Source organism: Osmerus mordax, chromosome 12 (assembly GCF_038355195.1).
Source record: "Osmerus mordax isolate fOsmMor3 chromosome 12, fOsmMor3.pri, whole genome shotgun sequence".
NCBI lineage: Eukaryota > Metazoa > Chordata > Actinopteri > Osmeriformes > Osmeridae > Osmerus > Osmerus mordax.
Window position 1 is genome coordinate 5,865,948 of NC_090061.1, and position 24,889 is coordinate 5,890,836.

The 24,889-nt window shown below is 44.5% G+C and overlaps 1 protein-coding gene across 8 annotated transcripts; it reads left to right on the top strand.

Moving 5' to 3' along the window:
• zgc:66433 (uncharacterized protein LOC321250 homolog) lies at window positions 1-24,364 on the top strand. Of its 8 annotated transcripts, none has more exons than XM_067247875.1 (12): window positions 1-82; window positions 9,917-9,999; window positions 12,237-12,408; window positions 13,471-13,603; window positions 15,269-15,427; window positions 16,216-16,281; window positions 19,665-19,823; window positions 20,006-20,114; window positions 20,365-22,539; window positions 22,831-22,958; window positions 23,229-23,310; window positions 23,959-24,364. In XM_067247875.1, the coding sequence occupies exons 2-12, from the start codon at window positions 9,933-9,935 to the stop codon at window positions 24,243-24,245; spliced, it is 3,537 nt and encodes a 1,178-aa protein (XP_067103976.1). In that variant the 5' UTR covers window positions 1-82; window positions 9,917-9,932; the 3' UTR covers window positions 24,246-24,364. The 8 variants fall into 8 exon arrangements, with proteins under 8 accessions (XP_067103976.1, XP_067103978.1, XP_067103974.1 ...); XM_067247877.1 differs by having other exon boundaries at window positions 26-82; window positions 9,920-9,999; XM_067247873.1 differs by lacking the exon at window positions 1-82 and adding an exon at window positions 3,258-3,460.
• The last annotated feature ends 525 nt before the right edge of the window (window positions 24,365-24,889 follow it).

Below are 24,889 nucleotides of genomic sequence, written 5' to 3' on the forward strand. Positions count from 1 at the left end.
CCAAATTACCCCAATTCACTGATGTCTTGGCACGTCGATGGATGAACGAACATAAAATTTGAAATATTAACCCGGTTCGCAGGTATGTAAACTAAGTATATTTGGAGTTTATTTTGGGTTCTATAAGGACCTTAGTTTCGCTCAACAGGCAAATGTGTTTTACTTAGTTTTTCGACGACGGTTCTGGTTGATTGGGTTAATTGTTGCGCTTTTGCTGTATTGATCCGTGATCGTGTTACTTGATCAACCTCATGAATTATGCCGTTGACCTGTCATTATAATTTTGTCATAGTTTACAATATTATCTATGAACAGTAATAGTGTACAATATAAATTATTTTGTCCCATATGGTAGCCTGATGACATTTTTGTCAGAGCAGGAGAGTCCCTTCGCTGTTAACTTTATCAACTGAATGACAGTCAGGTACTGAATCTAGTTAATCTATGTTAGATCCAACTAGACCAATCATTTAGTTGAAGGCTGAGTCCCAGGGTACTCAAAAGTGTGGAGGGATCATCATTTAGCTTCTGCTCAACTTGGTTCTAGGGTTGATCAGCTGGACAGGGATGTGATGTGTAGCTGGTGTGTTTACAGTTGTCCTTCTTTTGTAAATGACTCCCAGCTGACTGTTGGGGTCAACATAGAACTGGGGTCAGCCACTCGGAGCCTGTCAATGGGCCACCTGGGTACAAGGAACACACACAAGACAAAAACACTGTTAAATTAGCCCCCTGCCCCCCACTCTTATTAGATTATCACCATGCAATCAAACCTTCCAGTTTAATTGGTTGCTCGCTTGCCACACAAACTGTGCAGCAAATGAGTTCCCTGTAGGTAAAATGGGCAGACAGTTCCTTTTATCAAGCTTTAAAACTCAGCAAGGCACTGTGTCAGTGTGGAAGGGATGAAAGAGAAGTCTGCAGAGAGAGGAGATGGGGTGATCACAGGGGTCAACTCTAAATGTGTTTAACCACGACCATAAACGCAGGTACTGGAATTGGATTGTTTGAACTGTTAAAACACACATACAGAGGGGAGTTTAGCGACCACTCTGATGATATGGGGTGTGAGGACATCCTTTCAGACCTGAGAGTGTCTTGTCAAGAGTAGTCTCGTAGTCTTGTATCTCAGTAGAAGACTTGGGTTGCAGTAACACCACTGACCCACACTCCGCTGTTGGATATTGGAGCGAGGCTCAGCCCCCCAGCGCTGGGAGCTGAGAGCAGAGTGCAGGGGTATGATTTCAGAGTTATTTACAGTGGAGCATACATGGACTTGATTAGGGCTGGGGCCGCCTAGCCTCCTGCCTCAGACGATGGCTTCCAGATGTGAGCAGGCATTCCTAGCCGAACTCCGCTCCTCTCCGGCTCTCTGCAGAGGAGAGAAACTCCGCTCCGCACTGAAACTCAGGGGTGGACCCCGAGAAACCTGTCTGGGTGAAGTGTGGACGGGACCAGGAGGATGGGGGTGGACAGAAGGGGGGGTGGGAGGCCTCTAGCTTAACCACAAGCACAAATTTGGCTTTTAACACAAGGAGCCATAGAAATGAGAGTGAGCATGTTGTAGGTAGCTTTTTTTTTAACAGCTTTGGCAAATGTCTTTTGATTGAAATTGCAGCACCTTATTCTCAACAGGAAGCTGCACCCTCCACTGTGAATCTGCCTGATACAATGTTCCCAAATGAAAGGTCTACTGCCACTCAGCTAGTGTTAGCTATCAGCAGCGTGCTTCCTGTGTTGAGGTACTAGACAGACAAGCCTGCTTGGGTTTCTGTCGGGGCTGAGGAGAAATGTTTCAGGAAATACCAACACTGCTTTTTTTAAAGGAGGGAAACTGACCGACATTCCTCCTGGCTTTAAAAACACAGAGACATGATAGATGTGTGTTTGAAATTAGTCCACTTACCCTTTATGAATGGAAACAGTTTCTGCCGGAGATTCTGGGCAGATATCCTGGTGGTTATAATATTTGATGTACTACAAAATAACCAATTACTGATGGGCTATTGAAGTCTTGTAGACCAATTGATATACTGAGATTCGGTAGATTAAATGGTGTATTGGATACAACATTTTTTAGTTATATATTGTTAACAAATTGTATTCTTCTGTTGAGATTTAATTGTGAGGATATCTGGCTTACATTTGCCTATCCTTTTACATACATGTTTAGTGTTTTGCACCTCCCTGCCACAGTAAATTCCGTGTTTGTATAACATACATGGCGAATAAACCGAATTCTGATTCTGATTCATAGCTACTACATACTTACATAGCTACAAAGTATTCTTATAGACAACCTGACTATGGAATGTTGAAATGAACAAATGAGGTATGTGGCTTATAGGCTTGGATGCTGTCATAGTTTTCATGAATGCATTCTTGGTTCTGCCTGGGCCATAGTGCTGGCTTCTTGGTCATTTAACTCATTTGTCTGATCCAGCTTTACTAGATCCTTCAGGGAACTCCAACAATGAAACTTCTCAGATACATTTCTCAAACACACAGCACCAACGTGAATTAAGATATTATATTGAATTATATTCTTATTTTCCAAGGCCATGATAGATTCGGTCATGGAATATTGATTTGATAGAGAATATTGAACTCTGCGCGTCAATAACCTTTATTGACATTCTTTCAAGTCATCATGTCTTCAACATCCATCCAGACAGATGACTTAAAGTTGTTCCTTGTGGAGACATCTGTTGCTTGTGTTGACTCAAGCACCAGTACTCTATTGGCTGGGCTATTGCATTGTGTCATTTCTGATTGGCTAGAGTAGCAGTAGTGACTCCTTAGTCAGGACAATCCTCACATCCCCTCGTGGCTTTATATACACACATGCACGTACACATCCCCTCCACCGTCCACACATAGCTAATTATCACCACGACGCAGGGCAGAATTAAGTAAGCCCTGGGGGTTGAGACAATAGGCCCAGCGGGATTCCATCACATTGGCCTGCCAGCCACTCAGTCGGCATCGGGGGGATTAGTCCCTGCGACGGAGACATTGAGGGAGGGAGGGAGGGAGGGATGGAAGGAGTGGGCGGAGGATAGGAGGTGGAGGGGGGGATGGAAAGAGCAGCCTGGGGCAGGCTGCCGGTTTACTTTGCCCTCCCACTCTGTAGGCTATAGTCTCAAGACAGAAGGACAAGAAACTCTCATCCCTCCAGTCAGCTGTCTCTCTCTCTCTCTCTCTCTCTCTATCTTGATACCAGCCGAAGCTCTATTTCTGGTCCGGTTTCTGTGGACTAAGAAGTTATATTGTGCGCCGGACACTTTGGGCAGTATTTACTTGTGAATACATAACTTTCAGAGGGGTGTTTTGTGCCGGTTGTCATTTGACCCAGAGGATGATCTAGAACTTGAAGAGGAGGGTCTTCTGTATCTCTGGTTGATTTATCCATCAAAGTTGAAACCATGGCTGGGATCTATGGCTGCTTGCGAGGAAAAAAGTAAGTGATTTTTCTGGGAGATGCTTTTAAATAGAATTGCTGCTCAAGGACTAGAAGAAGTGTTAACTTTGATTGCATGCCAGCCAGAGTGTTTATTCAAAGTCAGCATGCCCATTCATGGCATTCAACCCTGACTATCTGCATATGCATGAGTGGTGTAAAAGTGCTTTGTGAGATGGGACACTCGCCCCTTGTATTGTAATATATTTGGATTTTATTGATTTGCAAGGTTTTCATGCATGAATGACTTGTTCTCCATGAAACGAGTTGGCAAAATAGGCTTATCAATGGCGTTTTTGGCACAAACCCAATAAACTGACATGTATTCAGCTCACTGGTGTTAAGTAAAGTTCACTAGGATGTGTGAATACACTTTTGTGGCTTGGAGTAGAAGTGTCTGCTAATCGACAAGGCCTGTACTATGTCTCAGCCGTGTGGACTTGAGAATTGCTTTGTTCATGGTTTGTTTAATTGGTGTATCAGTGCCCCATATCTCCCTGTCTCCTTGTAGTCTCATGACACTGAGACAGTCAGAGCTTTTATAGTCCTCTCGCTTAGTTCACTGACCAACTGGGAATAAAGAGAGAGGGAGAGATGGAGAAAGAGATTGAGTCAACTCTTTTGAAACAGCCTGAGTCACTGAAATACTGTAACGTTTCACTGAAATTCTTGAGTCTCTTATAAGCAAAGTGTATTATTCATGCCTGCATTATACACATTCATGCCCGCCTCCACTTCCCTTCACACAAGTCCTGGCCAGTATCACTTGTTGCACCCTACTTCCACCCCACAACAATCTGATGAAACCAGGGATAGCAGAGAGAACCAGCCAAAGAAAAGATGATTCAGGACTAGCCTAGGCCTCCCCAAATACCAAACACGCATACTATCGCCCTTTAAAGAGAAACTTCTGTACACAATCTGATGACCATGGATAACTTTACCCAATTCCAACCACATTGAGAAATGCAATCCTTTTGGGTGTTAGATATGAGAGACTTTTGGTTCTACCCCATACATTATTAAAGCAGCAAACCTGGACTGAATTCACAAACTTTCAAATGAAACTTATTGTTGCCAGGCCTTTTCTGAAATGTTGTCTATGGCTGCGGGCCAATTAACTCGAACCTCTCCCTAAAATGTTCTCTGATAATTTGAAGGGGAAAGAACTGGCATGGGAGATATGGTGCAATATCACCCTGCAGGTCTAACCCATGTCTGAGAGGGAGTGAGCAAGCGTGTCAGGCAGAAGAGAAGATAGTCAGACACTAGCCCTTATATGGCATACACGGTGAAACACAGCTAATATTATTGCTTGGGTAAGAGGTGCTACAACCGAACTCGAAAAAACTTAAGTCAAGTTATCCAATACTAGAAAGTATTTGAGGTGTGTTTTACCTCCCACCTTATTCAGTATTTGGACTGTCCTGTTGGGTTCATTTCATTGAACTGAATCAAGTGCACCTCTAGTATTTGACTGGATTGCAGTATTTGAGACCAATATTTGCAGAACACTTGGTTTCCCACTCATTTGTGGTCTGATGAACAGTCTTCTGCCTGGAGAATCCAAGATAAAAACCTGTAAGGTAGGGTCAACTCTGGGTCATCAACCATGGTGTGTTTGACAAAACGCTGGGGTTAAGCCAGACAGTCATTTAGGGATTCTTGTTTACGCTCTGTGTTACTTCTGACACATTTTGTGGAGAATCTAAACAGAATTGTTTTGATGAGAATGTTTTACTGAACTGTGCCGTATATCTGCAAAAGTTGCCACACTTAACTTTTTACTCACTGGAGCTAAAGTGTGAAAACGAATGTCTTCCTTAGTAGACTGTAACAAACAACTTCTCATCTGTACATATATATATATATAACTCTTTATCAAATTGTAAGGGAAATACAGTATTGTGTACATTCCATGAATTTGAGTCATTCCTTTCATATTGAGGTGATGGGTGGAGGAAATGCCTGAGTTTGTGGTTGTGGCCCTCTGGACAATCTTTTAGGTATGTGAGATTTGCTTCTGCCTCTGAACAGCAGTTTTAGTGAAACAGACAGGCCTACTGTAGGTCATTATTATCTGGCGACCCTGCTTCAGTCAAAAACAGATGGACTCTATGCAGATGAGGCATACAGTACTGATACAAACCTGCATGGCAACCTTTTCTTCTTCATGTGAAGGGGACGTGTGCCAAATCACACACACACAGCTAACTCTTCAAACAAAATATGTGTAAGTAACACATTTGAACATTTGCTTTGAGGTGGCCATCAGTGCGCCAAGTAAACAATTGCAAAGTATACTTGTAATTCTACCCATGCCTCCAGTTTGTAGTGTGGCTTTACAGTGTCTTTACAGGACATTGTTTCCCAGCTATCTCTAACTACACACTCACGCGTCCTATATCCTGTTTGTTATTGTGGTCGTCTTTATCACATCTATGTATTTCCCTTCGGTCATAATGATGTTTCCCTACGCTTGAAACGAATGTTTGGAGAATGACCAGGCAAATGCCGTATTCAATTGAAATTCTTTGTGCTGGACCCGCTCTGCCATATACTTGTAAAAGGCTAAATTACAATCAACTTGTATGTTGAATTGCAGAGGAGACTTTCTATATCTGTCCTTTCCATCCTCACCATGTGTATAATTACATTTGCCAGAAGCATCTCTCTCACCAGCTCAAATGAAAGACCTTTAAAACAAACTAGAGTCATATAAACTCACTAAAAAGCCTCCCAGTCTCACTGCATGTTTGGCAGTCAGCAGAGTTCAGTAACAGTATTCACGTGGGGAGCTCTATTTCAAAATTCTCCACTCTAGCTTCACCTCGTGGATTACAGGGTTGTCCATTCAGCTGTGACCGCTAAGAAGAACGCATCGCATCGTTGCCGGACGATGATTTAATCACTCCGGTAACCTAGTTAGTTAATGGTTCCCAATGTTTTTTGCAGATGGATTAGACTGATACATGTACTATGAATTGGATTGACTGTAATGTTTTTGATGCTTGAAGCTTACATTTGAAACTTACGCGTCACAGTTTTAGTTATTTTATCTCTCTTTGAATTTAACATATAGTTTATCTCCTCAATGGAACGGAAAAGATTTAGGTTTAGCTTAGACATGATCACATTCCTGCCTGGTGTAATGGAAGACAAGATGAAGCAAGTGAAGAAATATGTTTCATATCTCATACTGCAAGTCTGGGAAGAATGCCTATCAATTTTCTTCATGATAGTAGAACAAAACAAATCCTAAATACCCTTCCAAACATTTCAGGGAGAATTTTCAGGCCTAGAACAATATGTTCTGTCCAGTAGTATGTGGATTTGGGCTCTGACGTTTTGTCAACATCAGCTGTGTGAGACTTAGACCAGATGGTCCTGTTCAGTGTGTGTGTGTGCATGTGTGTGTGTGTGTTAATTTGTTTTTCTGAATGCGCGTGCATGTGTTTGGTTTGTTTGAGTGCTATTGCGTGTGTGTGTATGTGTGGGTCTTCAATCAAGTGGTTGTTAATGCCTGAACACCTCACAGGTCTGTGCAAAGCTAGTCTCCAATGTCATGCTCTATTCATAACACAGGTGACACAGCATATCCGGACACTGAGGTGCAGAGCACACAGATAGCAGGGCAGCTAGGCTTGATAGGATCTTTATTTGGGACAGTAAAACAAAAATAAATCTTTTATACAGTCATACTTACTAACCACTAAAGGAGAGAACATTGTTCCACCTTAAACTAAATATGTATTTAGGATCCTTCCTCATAAGGAACTTGGAAATCGTTGTTCCAACACTCCTCTCAAATGTCTTCTGCTTCTTCAACATGTCTTCTGTTTGTCTAACAAAGTCTTGTCTTTCTGTTCTCTGACTCTTCCCTTCCCACCATCACCCTCTTTTCCCTCCTGTTCTGTTCCCACCATCTTTCTCTCTTTTTCTCTATCTCTGTCTTCATCTCTGTCTCTCACATATACACACACACACACACACACACACACACACACTCACGCCTCCTGGTCTGTTCCCACCATTTCTCTCTTTCACTCTTGCCACTAATTTAACCCCCTCTTTCCCATCTCCCTGTCTCTCCTTCCTCTCGCTCTCCTCCCTAAGATGAGAGATGAAGCGGAGGACATCATCGCTGGGCTGTAGACTTGCAGGCGGATCCAGGTCAGTTTGTTGACACTGCTTGACCTCTAGGACCCTTGTGCTGCTGGGTAGTGGAGTTGTCCTGGCTGCTATCCTGGATGAGGTTTCCCCTGTGGCTGTATCCTCTAGGGGCACAATTTAAACTGTACCTTGGACAAGACATTGTTTTAGTGATTGCCATCCATGAGGCGCTTTCCAAGAAACACCGTTTCTATTATCCGTTGTCCAATTCATGAACTAGCTGCATCACCCTTTAAAATTATATTTCCGAAAAATCAGGTTTTATCTCGTTCTTGGAAATCAACCTCATAATGAGTTTGTGTTCTGTATTATTGTAGAGTGTTTTTTTTTCTTTTTTTTCTGGGTTGGTGGAATTGTTGCTGTCCCTGAGGTACACTCGCTTGTGTGTGTGTGTGTGTGTGTGTGTTTGTAGATGTCTAGATTTCTCTGATAGTCTATGGACAAAGAAAAATAACCCTCTTCTCTTGTGAGAGACGAGGGAAATGAATATCTGCTATCAGATGAGATATGAAGGGGAAAGATGGCTGGCATCACTGACTGTCTCCACAGACTCCTCATACCTCATATCCTTTGCGCTCTTCTTTGGAGAAATGGGATGTCCTATATTCACTTATCCATATCAGACCAGAACCAATTACTCACACCAAATACCTGATAGTGTCATCTACATGAGAGAATCAGCTTCAATGGTTGAGTCGTTCCATTGGTTTCATCGTGGTACAGAGGGAGCCAATGTCAAGTACGCCCCAACTATTTTAAAGTATTTTTGACCCATAATGATTCAAGTATAAATACTGTACTGGTATATATATATATCTATGACGAGGGATTGTCCATATTTCATGAGTTAAAGATTTAGAGTAAGCTAGAGCAGGTAAACTGTGAAAGAAATGCTGCCCTTATTCCTGTTAGGATGTACATGTGCTTTCTTCTGTCGTGATGAGGAAGATGACTGGGTGCACGTCCACGACCTTAACATTCTGGAATGTTCCTACTCTGTAGCATATACAAACTTGAGCACTAGATCCCTCTATAAACACTTAGTAGACAAATGAGAAACGTTTGGATGGACCATGTCACTGGAGGCTCTTAGAGTATGTGATGTTGGAAATGTGTTTTTTGTTGTGGTGTTGGGTTTAGAGCTCTTTGCAATAGACATGATTGACAGTAACTTGGCTCTTTATGGAATAGTATTACAGTTAATTGATTGTTTATATTTTTATCATCTATATATCATTAATAGGGTATTATAAAATAATTTTGTCATGGTAATAAAAGTCAAAATAGTGCCTTTTTAGGCTTCATGTTTGATCAATAATGAACTGGTATTGAGTCTTGACACTGTGCAGGAGGGTTGCAGTAGATGTCACGTAGCAACAGGCTCGCACACAGGATGCAGCAGCTGATGAGATGTCATAGCAGGAAGTAGAGTACGTACTGTACCCCAGCTGTTTGTCACACAAGCCAGTTGGGGCCTCTGGTTTTTCTCAGGATGGGCTATTTCTGTCTATAAATTACTGTAACATAACAACCTCCTCTTAGGCGCTTAGGAGGTCTGACACAAGAATATTATAATTTCCACTGCAGTTTATTTTCCTCTGCTTTGTCACTGTCTTGTCAATGTCTCCCTCCTTGATTTGAATAAATAAAATAAAAATAGTGAAAGGCCATAATTTATGGAATGCAGTCATTTGGCAAGAAAAAAAATATTCTTTATTAATAAATTAAGATCCTTAACCCCCCACAACCACCACCAGACATCTAACTACAACTGTTATTTTGTGTATGGAAGGTCTGACGGTCATTGACTTAAGCCACATTTTCCTGTCTCCCAGGAACCAGGGGAGTTAGATTAGAGATTAGATTAGATTAGATAGAAATGTAGTTATCCCCACAGGGAAATTGTGGTGCCCTTAGAAACTTAGCAGTCATTGCTTATGTTTGCAGATGATGAGCTTGAATGACGTAGATGGCAGATGAGAATGGAAAATGAAATGTATCAGGTATACTTGTCAAGTATGAACCTCTGAGCAAAGTGTACCTCAAGCCCAAGCAGTTGAAATATTTGGAATGTTGATCGTACACGGGTTTGGTTCTCTATAATGTTTTCGCTCTCGCGCTCTCTCTCTCTCTATCCCCTTCTCCCTCTCCCTCTTTCTCTCTCACTCAGGATTCAGATAGATTCTTTTATAGGATTTAGGATCGTCCTCTAGTAGGCTGTAGAAATGGCAAATTAACTGTCCCTCTCTCTCTTCCTCTCCCTCCCTCCGTCCCTTCGCCCAGCAGTGACAACAGCATCATGGCCGCAGGACCACCAGATGTGATGATCACTCAGGACCCAGCAGAGGCCCCAGAAGAATGTCCAGGTAGTAAACCTGAGCAAGCAAACACATTTTGATTTTTATTGTGTGAAATGGAAACCTATGGTTGTTTACTTTTTTTTTCCTGTTAAGCAGATGAATTATTTTTTTTTTTTTGGAAATTTAGACACATTTTAGCAGATTAAAGCAAGCCCATATAAATACTTGTTTGCAAAAAATATTTGAGTCTGTTTTGACCATGAAGTGCTAGGAAACTCTACGACTGCGTGACGGGGTTGTAGATCCTATAAAATCAGATTATCTAATCAGGGTTGCTTGTAGTTCATAAAGATTACTCGACTCTCAATGCTGCATCTGAGAAGTGTTTTGAGTGTTGCTGAAATAGCTGTAACCTAAGTGGTACTGTGGAACCTAAGACTAAGCTTAAAATAGAGAACACACACATGCTGTCCTGACCAGCTCTATTGTCTTCCTCTCAGAATGAAGCACTGCTCTCTAGGGATCCGATGTACATACATATGAATAAGAGGCTCTCAAAAAGAATTATAGTCCGGAAAATTGGTACAGCATCAGTCTTCATGTCAGCTCCCTAAAGAACCAAATTATTTTCCACTTTTTGGCCACCAACCCTGAACTCTTCCCTGCTGCACCCTGGGAAACAGGAAGTGAGGTCACGGGGGGGAACCGGCGCCGGAGGGCTTGGCCTGCCTATCTTATATGGGGTGCGGATGTGGATTAGATTTTCTTTACAGAGCTGGTCACACTTAAGAGAGGGATGATCCCCTAAAATGGGATTAAATATCTAGCAGGGAGAGGGAGGTGAAGGAGGAGGGTGAGTTCTGTGTAAATGGATATTTTTGTCAATGGAAAAAGAGGTTGATCTCTGACTGGAAGCCAGTAGGGGAGCTGGGGAGATCCAACCCCATGTGATGCCCTGACAGATACCTCATGGGGGAGGAGAGGGTATGACGAGAGGAGGAGAGGAAGAGGAACAGGAGCAAAAGAAGGAGAGTGATGTTTTTGGCTTCCATGTAGATGAACCAAGAGAAGGGAAAGGGTCTTCCCTCACACCAGAAACCTTGCAATCAGATTTCAGAAGTATCTTGAATAATAACTACTTTTAAGTGAAGTTATCAGCATTCCTATAAATGTTAGCAGCTAGCTGGTTTACGTTCTCCAGTCATAGCGGCTGGCCCTGTTTAAACCCTGTAATGGAGCCAGAGGGTAAAGGACATGGAGGATACAGACCAGGTCTGTAATAGGATCTACAACATGTGAGACAGACACAGGATTGTCTCAAGTCTTTATATAGAAAAATAAACAGAGACTAACTGACACCGACTGCTCTCGCTAATCCGACAATTGTTCCCCTGCCAAAGGTCTTCATCCTAAGATTGTCATAAGAAGAGGTCACCGTCTCCTTGATATTGTACGGTTCTACGGCTCGAGCCAGCTCGACCTTTTTATTTGAGTCTTGGCCTTTGTTTCTTTGACCTTTCTCTTCATTATGTAGCTATTATTACCAAAATAGGTATAGGTGGGTTGTTTACATGTGAAATGTAGTTCAGGAGAAGACATAAATAGTATTTGCATGTTTTATTCCATCAATTGTCAACCTCCTATCCGGCTTATGTGATATTTTGTTTATTTTAAAACAACCAACAAAATCTGGTTGCCAGGGGAGGATTTTTACAGACAAATATGCACTTAAAGTGCTTAAAAAGGGAGTTTTTAGTTTTTTCCACTGTGGCGTTAATGTCTTTGAAGACACAGAGGGTTTTACAAGTCAGGTCATTAAGGCTACCAGGGGCTTTACAACCAACACAGGGTCAATTACCATTACCGAAGCTCACAGTACACAACGGTTAAAGATGCCTCATGGTGTTTGTGGTTCACTGCCAGGGTTTCACAACATAATACTGTAGGTGGTCCCGGTTCTGGTCGAGGAGCAGATACATTGGGTTACTTACTGTTCTTGAACTCAGAAAATCAGAGTTTTAATCTGGATCTAAAGGGGAAAGAAGAAAGGTACATACTATGGTTGCTGTAATCAAGAGAATAAAGAAGTATCTCAGTATCTATCCTCTCACGTTCCACTTCCATCAGTCAATACAGGAAGTGAACAAATATAGTGCAGGCCTTGGAAAACATTTGATGTGAAACACCAGAAGAATAACATGTAAAGTAGCAAAACTGCAATGACACTAGTTTAATCTGGATTGAAATGTAAACTGTAAACATAAACTGAAACGTTAACTGACTTTAAAAACGTAACCTTGCAGGAAAGAAGAAGTCAAAGTTCCAGACTTTCAAGAATTTCTTTGTGAAGAAGAAGAGGAAGGAGGCCCCGGCTCCACCAGGCGAAGCGGTGTTAAAGTCCAGCCAGTCCAGTGACAATGTCAACACACCTGAGACTGCCAGCCTCACACGCTCCGAGAAGGACCAGGGCTCAGGGTGACATATTACACCTTGATAACAACCTTATGCATACATGCACCACACACACACACACACACACATACATACATACATACATACATACATAATATAGACACTGTCCATATCAGCACACACATACACGCCATAACAGACACACTGAAATAGATTTAGACGTACCCCCCCCCCCCCCCCTCCCCCCGGAAGTGCAAATCGGAGAGGCGCCCCCCCACCCCGCCTCGGCGCCCTCTGCTGGTGGTGCGGGACGGTTAATTAATGGACGCACTTCGGAATTTGGCGCCCATCTCTTCATGGCGCCCTAGGCGGCTGCCTAGTTTGCCTATAGCAAACGCCGGCCCTGCGTACACATACACAGTTATACAACAAATCCATTGCGAATGTTCAGTGAAGAGAATGTACATCATGAAACATTTAAGAAAATACCAGAATTATTCTTGGATCGATCCGATTTGTGAAATACACACAGCTGAGAATACTCTTCAAAATACCTCCCATCAGAGAACCTAAAGGCTCCAGCTGGTTTACAACTACACATTTATCAAAACGCAGGACACACCACTAGGAATTAATATACTCCATCCCACACAGAAACCTGAATAACAAACCTACTGTTTCCCCTCCAATCTTCCATCTGAGTAGATTTCTGTTTGGGGCTCAAGCTTTATACCTACTGTTAATGTCTTCCTAAAGAAAACAACAGTGACTCATCCTTCCTGCTACTTGAGGGTTTTTGAACCAACTTTATTAGATTTGTTTCTACATAATCTAATGAAGATAACCCAGTTTCTAGGAAGGTAATGTTTTCTTGTTCAACAGACTTTTTGGCTGTGGTCTGAGGACAATACTAAAATAAGTCATGTAAGATATAAGTTAAAGAAAAACAAAAGTACACACACTGCTGATTTGGCCACCTTAGATTATGACAATGTTTTGATTCTCTGTTTTCATCAGGCTAAATACACAGAACTGTGAACAGAATAAGTGGTGAATTTTAACTTCCCTTTGTTGATACAATCACTTAACTGGTACTCTTTGTTTTGCTCTTCCTGTCTCCCACAGGTCAAATATTAACATGGGCAGCAAGGCCCTGTCACATGACAGTGTCTTTGTTTCTGATTCGCCATCATTGGTGGAAAAGGAGGGATTGGGCGCCTCACAGGACAGTATACATGGGAAAGTCAAATCTCTGCAGGTAGGTCATCAGTATCAATCATAAGAGTTTGTAAAACATTTCAAGAATTAACCCAAATACGTGGACATAACAGAATAAAATAAAGTTGATAGAACACGATGAAACTTGAAAATAATAATCGTCTTTAATTTTCTCAGTAAGTATACAATCTGTGAACATAAGAATTCAACTTATTTCTCAACCTATTGTTCTTGGCCTCCAAGATGTAGCCACACACACATTGATAACGTGGTACATACTTGGTGAGAGTTACATTAAGTGAAAGCAGTATGTGTCCAGTCACTCCCAGCTATCCGACATTCAACTCTCTTAATCTGTATTGGAGCTGGCACTCTGTGGTGTATTATTAGCCAGCCTGCGGCTAAGCCTCAGCTCACTGGTCGCAAGCTGGTTGCTAGCTAAACCCTCCAGGCTCAACCCCTGTGTCACTACCTGGGGTGGCCCAGACAAGATGCACCGTCACAGGGGTTTGAGGATGCGTTTCTTGGTTTGTAGCGCTGTTGAGGTTGATGGATCGCCTCTTTATCAAGCGTCGTTTCCTGAGACACGCTAACTGAAATACCGCTATGTGACTGTGAGTGACTTTTCTTGGTCTGTTCAGGTCAACCTGTCTGTCTTGGGTGACCTGGGATTGATTCCTGGTCTGACATATTGCCACAGGGGTGGCGCCTGAGTGTCAGCTGCTAGGCTAACTAGGCCTACGGTAACGATCCTATTACCTGGAAAGTGAAGGCACAGTCCCAGTCTGCCAAAGACTGTATGCCAAGTCTAGGTTATTACAGACAGCACATTCAAAGACTAGCCACAAACGAGCTATAATTGTCTAAGGATAACTGAAAGAACCCCACAGTAGGGGAGTGTCTCATCCAGGCAACAAGATTACTTCCATAATTGGCTAACTTTAAGCAATCAGATATAGCTTGTTGTTTTCCAGATTATTTGTTCTTGGTGGATTACAGCTACAATGTTGTAGAAAAGTTTAGTTGTCAGTCATACACATGTTCAGTGCCATTTTTGGAAGCTTGCCTACTAGATGACTTTGAATGGGATAACAGAAAGAGAGAATGCGTGTTAGAAGGAGAGCTGGCAAGGAGGTAAAGCTGGGGAGGCATGAGAGAGAACGGGGGAGGCAAGGGAGGAGGAGGAGGGACGAGGATAGAGGTGACGGTGCCCTTGAACGATTGTTCCGAGCTATCTGGCGCAGGCTGACTAAGCTCACACAGATAAACACACCATGAGGTTTGAGTTTCTGTGACTCTTGAGGCCCAGACACACACATCATTTCAGAGCACTGCTCAGAGGTGACTCCCAGTACCTTCGTCAAAGTATCTTTTCACTGTGACCACAACTCTCCACCAATGCTCTGAGAGGAAACTTCATCTGAGGAAAGCAGAGCCAAGTCAAATACAGTACCATATATCCAAGTGGTACAGTACCAAGTAAAGTACTTGGAGGTATTGTAGGTGCATGTAATCTAACTTTGTCATATATTATTTGCAAATATTGTTAAATACTCAATGGGAAGTCACTTCATTTTGGCCACCCAGTAGTGTGAAAAATTGAATCAAAAGTGCAAACTAAAGCAAATTCTAAGTATTTGAATTGTGTTTGAATGGGACTAGATGAAGATCAGTCTTAAAGAGCAAGCTTGTTTTATCCCCACAGCTTCAGTTGAAGCAGGCCATTCGTCTGGGCTCCCCTCCCTCTCTGATGTGTATGAAGAGAGCAGATGATGGGGGGGCCGTGTCGGAGGACGATGGTCTCCCCTGCAGCCCCCCCGAATACTCCACCCTGCACACTGTCCTGACCGGAGGCTCACATAGGGTAGGAGCACCATCCATCCACACAGGGCGCAAAATTAACGGCGTCCCCTCTTTTTTTCAAAACCTTTTTTTCACACACAGTGAAAGGAGGGGAGAACAGAGAAGCCTAAAACAGAGTAGAGTACAATAGTCTACAGTATAGTAGAGTCCTCATCAAGTACTCATTGATGATGCAAACCTATTTTTGTAAAAAAAAAAAAAAAAAACGCAAATATATTTTCAACCTTTCGAAACTTTTGGTAGATTTTTTTTTTAAACCTCTAGAAACTTGTATTTTCAAAACTTTTTTTGAACCTTTAGACTTTTGTTACTACAGCCACGCCAAGAATTGTGCCCCACCATGAAACAAGCAAGAAAATTGTGTATTCTATTGTGTATGTATTCACGTTGAAATTCAGACATTGATTTGAGCCCCATGACTATGGATTACTTAAATAGTGTTGCAAATAACCTAGATCAGAATGTCAAAATGCAAAAACACAAGAATTTACATTTTGGGACAGGCCATGTTCAGTTTGGGACGGTTAGTTCTGCACTTCGGGACGGTACTGGGACAGTGAGGAAAAAGATTTGTTGGGAGGCCTGCATCCACACACCTGTTACACCCACACCCTAACATGTCTGGACAAACATCCAGACACACCCGTAGCTTTCAACACAGGTTATTGGCCTGCGGTCTCCGCACAGCCCAGATCCCTTTACACATAATGCACACATACACCTGCGCCCAACTGCTGAGTGGTAGTTTAATGATAATGTTTTCCTCTTCTCTCTCTCCTCTCCCGTCAGTCCTCCAACCTGGTGCAGAGAAACAGCTCCCTGAGCCTCGAGGGGACAGACAGCGATGACGACCAGGTAACTTTCCTCCAAATGTCTCCTCTTCTAAGCATTCACACTTTCGGATCATTGTAAAAGGAGTCTTTTTTCCTTTAAGTGAGCATTGTGTACACGCACCTATCAGGTGATATGTTTCATGTGGTGTGATGAGCGAGTGTGTTTGTATCAAACCCTATACATGTGAACCATGAATATCAAGACTCAAAACTAACCCTATACACGACCCACCTCCTCCGGAAACACCCTTTTTATGCAGCTCTGTCTGAGAAGTGCCAGTGACTCACAGTGACACAGGGTGAGGAAATGGGATTTCAACAGTCAATTGCTCCCCCCCTCCACCCCCCCTATCTGATATTGCCAAAGGGAAACAAATTAGCTGGAAGCGAAATTGGTCACATCGAGGTCAAAGCAAGCCACAGTGCAAGAGAAAAATCACTCAGGTCTCAACTTTATTCAAAGTGTTCACCTTTATATTATGGGTCCTATAGACAGGGGGTCAGATGGCTGAGCGGTTAGGGGATCGGGCTATTAATCAGAAGGTTGCCGGTTGGATTCCTGGCCGTGCGATTGACGTTGTGTCCTTGGGCAAAGCACTTCACCCTACTTGCCTCGGGGAGAGTGTCCCTGTACTTACTGTAAGTCGCTCTGGATAAGAGCGTCTGCTAAATGACAATGTCAATGTAAATATAAAGTAGAACTTTTCAGACGGGAGGTGGGTCCTTATGACTGACAGGAAGCAGGAAGTGGATCCAGAAGAGGGGTTTTCCTGCTGTAAGGGGACTAAGGTGTTTGGACTATGTCCAGAAATCCTTTGCATTCTTGCTCGCTTGCTCATGCTCATGAGTTGCTTTCGGCAACAACAAAAAATCCAAGGTTTTATCAACAATCAAGGTGGTTTCGTGTACATTACAGAGTGTGTTGATAGTCTAACATTGATTAATTTGACTAATACTGTTGATACAGACTCACTATCTACTGTAACTCTAATGTACGCATACCTGGTTGAAGATTTATGTTTAAAGTTTGGGTTAATCAGTATTTAGTTGAATGTTTGTTTGTTGATTATCTACAGGACAGTATATATAGTTAGATATCCGAAATAATCTTTTTATTCTGTAAGGTTTAGGACCATGAGGCGCTGCTTGTATAGTAAGAGATCCCTTATGAACACTAACTTCATGTACGCAGCTTCTTTGGTTGCATGTGAGTAATCAAATGTAATAACAGCCACAATAACGGATCTGTTACTTGAAGTAAACAAGCATCAGTGATAGTTTGTGAGGCAGGGACTTTACCCGGATGATGTTTCAGACCAGTTTGCATGCTTCTTACAATGGGACCATTGAAAATGCATGTATTCATCCTCGAACGTTATAAGCGTATGTTTTCGTGTCGCAAAGATACTGGATTGAAATTGACTGATTTGTTTTTTTTGTGGTGATGTGGATAGGGCAGGACAGAAAGTTCTAGAGCACCGATACCACTCTGCACTCTCGCCCAGATATCATGGGATAACCAGGAAGGCTTAACATGAGAGGGAGGGGGGGCCACTCAGAACTGTTAGATTATAAAAGACACGTTATGTGTTTTTAGTTGCTGGAGCACATTTAGAAGAACAAAAAACACACGTGCACATAAACAAACACACACACATACTGTATATGCTAATTGAAACTGACCACCGCAGACACACAAACTCCGATAGTCTTTCTTTCTTTTTCTCTCTCTCTCTCTCATACGTATGCATGCACACTGTAAGTCATCACTCCCTCTCACACACACAGATGCTCTTGTTTGTTCGTACATCTCCAAATAGTTGTCATGTGCCGTGTGTGTGCTCTCAGCTGCACCTCGAGCCGGAACCACCCAGAAGCGCTCTTTCAAGCCTTATAAGGAAACCTGCTGTTTGACCTCTTCCAGGAACCTAGGAAGAGAGAGCCATCTCCCCTATCATCTCCTCTCCTTCCTCCTCTCATTTCCTCGTATCTTTCCCATCTCCTCCCTTCTCCGCTCCTCTTCTCCCCACACTGAGAACACTCCCACCACAAATCTCCCTCTGCCGATGTGAGACTAAAGACAAGCATGTCCTTCTGCAGTGTTCCTGCAGGATGTATTGTCTGACTGGGAGTGTGTGGGTTCGCTGTGTTAGGGTTAGGCTCGGTCTTCCGTGCGGTCTGAATGCATTCCATTGGTTTCCTGAGGCAGCCAGGCCGTCTGCAGTGAGGGGGGGGGGGGGTACTTCTTTGCTATGGGTTGCTATGAGTTTGCCAAGCCCTGCCTGGCTCCACACCAACCCGCCACCTCCCCCCCACACTGTATAATGTTCATCGAAACGACTCTGGATACAGTACCAAAGTAAAAAGGGTTAGGGCAAAACATCCTAGGAATAAAGGGAGCCTTCTATGCGAACGTAGAAATTCTCTGTGTGACTGTAGTCCGGGGAGTGAGGCTGCCTGCTTGTGACATCGTTTGATGACCAGGTTGTCGTTATATCTGGCCTGCTCTCTTTCTTTGTCCTGCAAAAAAATAAAATAATACATGTGCCTGTTTTTAGTATCCCCAGTAGCGTCGCCGCCTCAGATATGAGCACAGCGACCATTAGCGCACATGACCCTCGTTAACTCGTTAGCACCTGGTCGGTTACTGCTGAAGCACTTATTGTTTCTGTTTATGGTCGGTGACCTATGACATTCTAATCAGTCCCATATAAGGAACGACTTGCGGGCACCTGTGTTTGGGCTCACCAATACAATGGACCATTACATATGAAATTCTCTTATTGAGGGATGGAACAACTGCATATTACAATGAAAAGTGATGGTAGATTCTGAGGGTAGAGGCAACGTAAAAATGTCCAGATCCAAGCCTGCCTGACTGCCTCACTTCCTTACTCCCTGCCTTCCTTCCCGGCGGACATCACTGCAGTCAGTGTATTTATACTGAAGGCGGACAGGAGGGCAGGGTGAGAGATGGTTCTGACAATGGCTGACCCTGACTGAGTGTTTGTTCAGCTGGTCTCTCATCTCTCCTCCTCTCCTCCTCTCCTCTCCTCTCCCCTCTCTGGGGCTCTCCTCTTATCCTGAGGCAAAGACAGAGTTACAACCTACCCTCCTCTCAGTCTTGAGGGTTGGTGTGTTAGTGTAACAAACTGTGTCTAGACATCCATCATTGTTTTTAGTTTCTATTCTGTTGTCCTGTTGTTTATCTCAGACCCTGCGCAAGGGAATGGAAACATTAGTTTAGTTTTGGGAGTTTTTGTCATTGGTCATTCCTCTGATCGAGTTGGACCATACTGTGTAAAATGGGTTAAGGTGTTGTTGGATGGGATACATCCGTCTAGTATGAAAGGTATTACTACTCTCACTTAACCCCCCCCCCTCTCTGTCTCTCTCTCTCCCCAGTTGTCATGTGACCCAGGCTCGAGGCCCATCAGTCCTCTGGTGGTCCCACCAGCAGACTTCAGCCAGCCTGCCAGTCCCATGGTGTGCCTGGACAGCACGGCCGCCAGACACCGCCTCGCGGTCCGCCACCACGCCTGCACCAAGAGGAAACCCACCACCGTAAGGCACCTGGCACACCTGCACACACACACAGTACGCGTGGTACAGGATGCATTTTACAGTATGCACGTTAAGTCTGTTGTGTGGGGGTAAATTTGTATGTTTCATGTCTATCTCATACACTCATTAACTTAATACAATTAAATGTATATCAATTGAGTAATGTTTGTTTCTGTGTGCAGAGGGTTGAGTGCCGGTCAGAAAGAGACTCCCTCCAGGAGGAAAGACTGAGTGTTTCCATCCCAGAGTCTGTAGACGAGGGAGAAGAAGAAGAAGAAGAAGAAGAAGAAGGTGTGTATTTATTCTAAATGTATTCAAAGTAGTAGTTCACTAATACAGAATGAAAATAGATTCCAGATTGTTCTGTATTACTATGAAATACAGTATAATGACAAGTATGAAGATAAGTGCCTATGTGATTAAAAAGCACTTCTGTTCAATTAATCTGTTATACATGATTATTTTAACAACTCTATTGTAGCTGTGCTGCCCACTGCTCTGACAAATTGTGTCTGTGTGTGTGTGTGTGTGTGTGCTCCAGACATGGACAGTCACCAGGCCAAAGCCCCTGCCACGGATGAGGAGGCTGAAGATGAGCAGACGGATTCCAAACAATCCCAGCATGCTTCGGCAGAGCAGCCCCCGCCGGCTGATACCGAGGACGAGCTGGGGGCCGGACAGGAAGTTTCTCACGGCCAGGATGCCCCCCATTCCTCCTCCCCCTCCCCACAGCAGGATGAGTCCGACTCGGAGGAATGTCTCCCGGCGGAGCCCCATCCCAAGACCCTGTCTCAGCCTCCCTCCCTGCCCAGCTCCAGGGCCTCCTCCCTGGACTGCCTGGCCTCGCTGGAGACCCCTGCTGGAGACTTCCTGCTCGAGGCTGGAGGGGCTGGTGGGGAGCAGGAGGAGGAGAGCTCCCTGCTCCAGGAGGTGCTGAGCTCCCTCAGGGGGCCCCTCTCCTCCTCCCTGGGGCTGGAAACCGAGGGTGGGGTCTTGGTGATGCAGGAGGATGAGAATGAGGAGCAGGAGGAGCATGAGAAAGTGGAGGAGGCGGACGAGAGGGAGGTGGATGATCTGTCCTGTGTCCTTGACGTCTTGACCACATCCTCTGACCCTCTAGCCAAACCATCTGACCCCCTGTCTCCACCCTCAGACTCGCCCCTACAGGAAGAGGCCACTGCCCTCAGGGACGGACCTCGGTCTCCCGATGAGTCACGCGAGGACCTCGAAACAGCAGAGTCAGAGGATGAGGAGGATGTCGGAGATGAGGAAGAGGAGCCGGTGGTGGATCGTTTCCAACCACAGGAAGAGAAGCTGGACAGTGCTGAAGAAACCACCGAGAACTGCACCAACGATGAAAAGCCCACACCCTTCACGAAGGAGTGGAACGAAGGAGAGAGTCAAGAAGAGGGGGAGAAGGGAGAGGAGGTGCTGGACGCAGAGGAAGAGGTGCAAGAAGGAAATGAGGAAGAGGAGGAGATTGAGGAGGAGGCGGTGGAAGGGGAAGAGGAGAAAGAAGAGGATGCGTGTGAGGAGAGGAAGGAAGAGGAGGATTCAGAACCAGCAGAGAAGACGGTCGTTTTGGACCCCGAAGAAGAGGACACGAAAGAAGACGAAGGTGTACACTGTGGTACTGAAGGGGAGCAACAGCCAGCGGAGATGACTGACCTGGTTATCATCAAAGACAAACCAGAGAGCCCGACTGACCAGTCAGAAGCGCCACTCACACACCAGTCATCCCTTGACGAAACGACCACAGCCCAAACAATGATGGAAGCAATAGTTCCAGGAGCACCCGTTGTGGACCAAACCGTTGTGAACAATTCAGAGGTAGACCAGAATGTTTTGGACCAATCAGCCATAGACCAACCAGTCGTGGACCAGACAGTGGTGGAACCTAGCTGTGACCCGTCCTCTTCAGAGCCCGAAGACCAATCCGATGCCCTCCCACCAAGCGAAGAGGAGGAGGTTATTTTGACCCCTACCCAGACCAGTACCGGTACCAAATCTACTCTGTTTTCCTTCAGCTCTGAGCAGATAACCGGGCAGCCCTTGCAAGCCCCAGAGGATGCTGGGAAAGTACCTGGTGCTTCTGAGCAGGGTAAAGGGATCCGCTTCACCATCACCCCCGCCTGGCAGAGGACCCTCTCAGGAGGAACAGCCCCCAAAGACCCCAAAGACAATCCTCCCTCTCCGTCCGCCTCCCCCTCGCTCTCTCCCTCCCCCTCATTCTCTCCCTCCTCCGCCTTCTCTCCCTCCCCTGTCCCTGGCGCCCCTGCCAGCTCCTTAACCACACCCGGGCTCGACGAAGCGGTGTCGGCAGGGAAGAGAGATGGTCCCGTCCGAGCTGAACCGACAAACCTGGCGAAACCTGAAGTAAATACTAGCCCTGTGAGAACCCCGACCCCCGTGGCGGCAGGAGAAGCAACAGCTGCAGGTCGACCGGCCAGAGACCTCCCGCCTCAGGAGGAAGCGAACCCAGAGAACCCTTTCGGCGTGCGCCTCAGGAAGACCTCCACCTCAGCTCTGCTCCGCTACGCCTCCGTGTCGGAGAGCGACGCCCCTGCGCCGGAGGTCGCACCCCCCGCTCGGTCTGCAGAACAAACAAAAAGACCTGCTCCCGATCCTCCGGCCCAGCCAATCAGCAGCAAGCCTGCCTTACCCAGGAAGCCAGAGCTGCAGGGAGAGAGCGGGGGGAAAACCAGGAGAATGCCGGGTAAGCAGCGCCCTGTTCTGAGTGTTCAGTGTGTCCTTCTTTATCCTGTTCCTTGTTGTAAGCGCTGGTCTAACATAGCAATGCTTTTAGTTGTATTCATGTCACCTGGTCCCTGTTCTATAACTTGTGTTATGGAGCTGTAGAGTGCTCTCTCAACTCTAAAGACATGAAGTACCTTCGTTTTGGTTCCTTTTTACTTAATCATGGGCCTGAGCAAGTTAGGCTGCTGGGGTTCAGTTATTGTAAGGTGTCTACCAGCAGAGGTTTCAACGGTCCTGGGTTGGGTTTCAGAACCGATCGTGTCCAGAGTGCCTAGTGGAGGTTCCGAATCTCCCAGCTGGATCCACATGGCTAGACAGAAGCAGCGTGTCTTCAAGGAGAACTCTGTGGAGGAAGCCCAGGAGAGGACTGCAGAGAAGGTGGCCACATGGGGTTTTGTCTTTGTTTATAAATCAAATGTAAATGTAAGGTTTGATTGATTGATAGTGAAATGCAACGGGGGTCTTCTTTTGACCTCACTGCATTAGAAGGAGTACAGAAGGAGAAAGTGTATTTCTAATTATTATCTATGATATTCCATTAGAGATAGTTGCTGTGTTCATTCCAGGTTTGGTGACATTCATATACACATTCCATCACAAGTCATAAGTTACATACATTTTATATTCTTTTTTATACCTCTCTTCAAGGAGGTGCCTGAGAAGGAGCCCATTCCTGTTCTGTGCAGTCCTATCAAAGACCATGCCAAGCCTGGAGGGTCTCCGATTAAAGGTTAGATTCATATTTTTGGCATAGACACACACACTCTTAAACTTGCAAATAAACACTCCAATGTTTACTCACAAAAAGAGTGAATTGTCTCAATCAGTTCCTTTCAGAGGGATTTTGGTCCACAAAGGAGAATTATTTACACATGGCTGCCCCCATGTGGATTGTTAGAGAGGTAGAATGTGCCCTTGACAGTTGAATTTAAAGACGCCAAGTTATTTTCTGAACTTCCCTGATTTCCTCTAGCTCAAGTTTGATTGACATGGTTTGACACAATTGGCCAAGTAGGAAGGCCTGCCTCGCCAAAGGTGATTTGTAGGAACAGGATTGCTGGAACATGATTGGCTGAAAAGTAGCCGGCTCCTCCAAAATTTGAAATTGACATTCCACTAGCAGTCAGCTGTCTGTGTTGCTAAACAACTGTCATAGAGCTTACACAACATGTTTATAGCAATATTCTGTTTCACTGATCTTACTTATTGCACCTTTAAACTGTTGAGATGCATTTTCTCCATAAAATGCTGTTTAATTAGTTACGAGTTAAGGCTCATAAACAACTTTTACATTTAGATAGAATATGTGGTTACTAAATGCTAGTACGATGGCAATGATGAGACCGGACAGGTGACACACATCAATAATTCATTTCAGTGAGCTACTCTCTGGAGACATCCAAGCCCGCTGTGACGGATAGGGAGGGGAGGAGAGCCCTGACCTCACCTGGCCCTCCGGCCGTGGCACAGAAACCCACACAGCCCCAGCCTGGGCCCCCGGCGTTATCTCCCAAAGCTCAACCCCCCCAGCCCAGCGCTCAGGCGCCATTGTCCCAGAGAGCCATGTCCCCCTCAGCCCCCCTCCCCCAGGATGAGCCCCCCTGGCTGGCTCTGGCCAAGAAGAAAGCCAAAGCTTGGAGTGAGATGCCTCAGATCGTCCAATGAGGAACGGGCGTCACGCGCTAACTGTCTGTCTGTCTCTTATGGCTGTCCACTGATGGACCAGAATGCATTTGCACACTGATATATATATATATTTATATATATATATATATATATAAATATATATATGTATATATATAAATATATATATGTATATGTAGGGATATATTGCGATATATCTCTCTAACATACCTTTCTTTCACTCTGCTATATCATACACTCAAGCCTCTGATTGGATGGGTGTCATATGATGTCACAGGCCCCTCAGATAATGTGTGCGTGATAGAAAGAGAGACAGAGGTCAGATGAGATCATATGATAAGACATGAATTGAACTGAATTGAATCTGTGTGTCTTTAAATATGATGAACCAGTAAGTCTTAATATGTTTCTTTGTTTTAATTTCTCTTTGCCAGTCATTTTGGACAAAGACTAAACCTGTAATGTCAGTGTTACATATATGTGTGAAGCGTGAAAGTGCATCATCATTGGTCAATACAGACCTACCTTAAATTTCCAGTAGCCTTGGGTCAACAACTATTGGCAAATTGGGTGCACTTTGGCTATAAACAGTAAAAGCCAAAAGTCCTAAAAGGGTTCCAAAGATTTACTGTGAGGTAAATCAAATGCACCTAAAATGTTTGGTC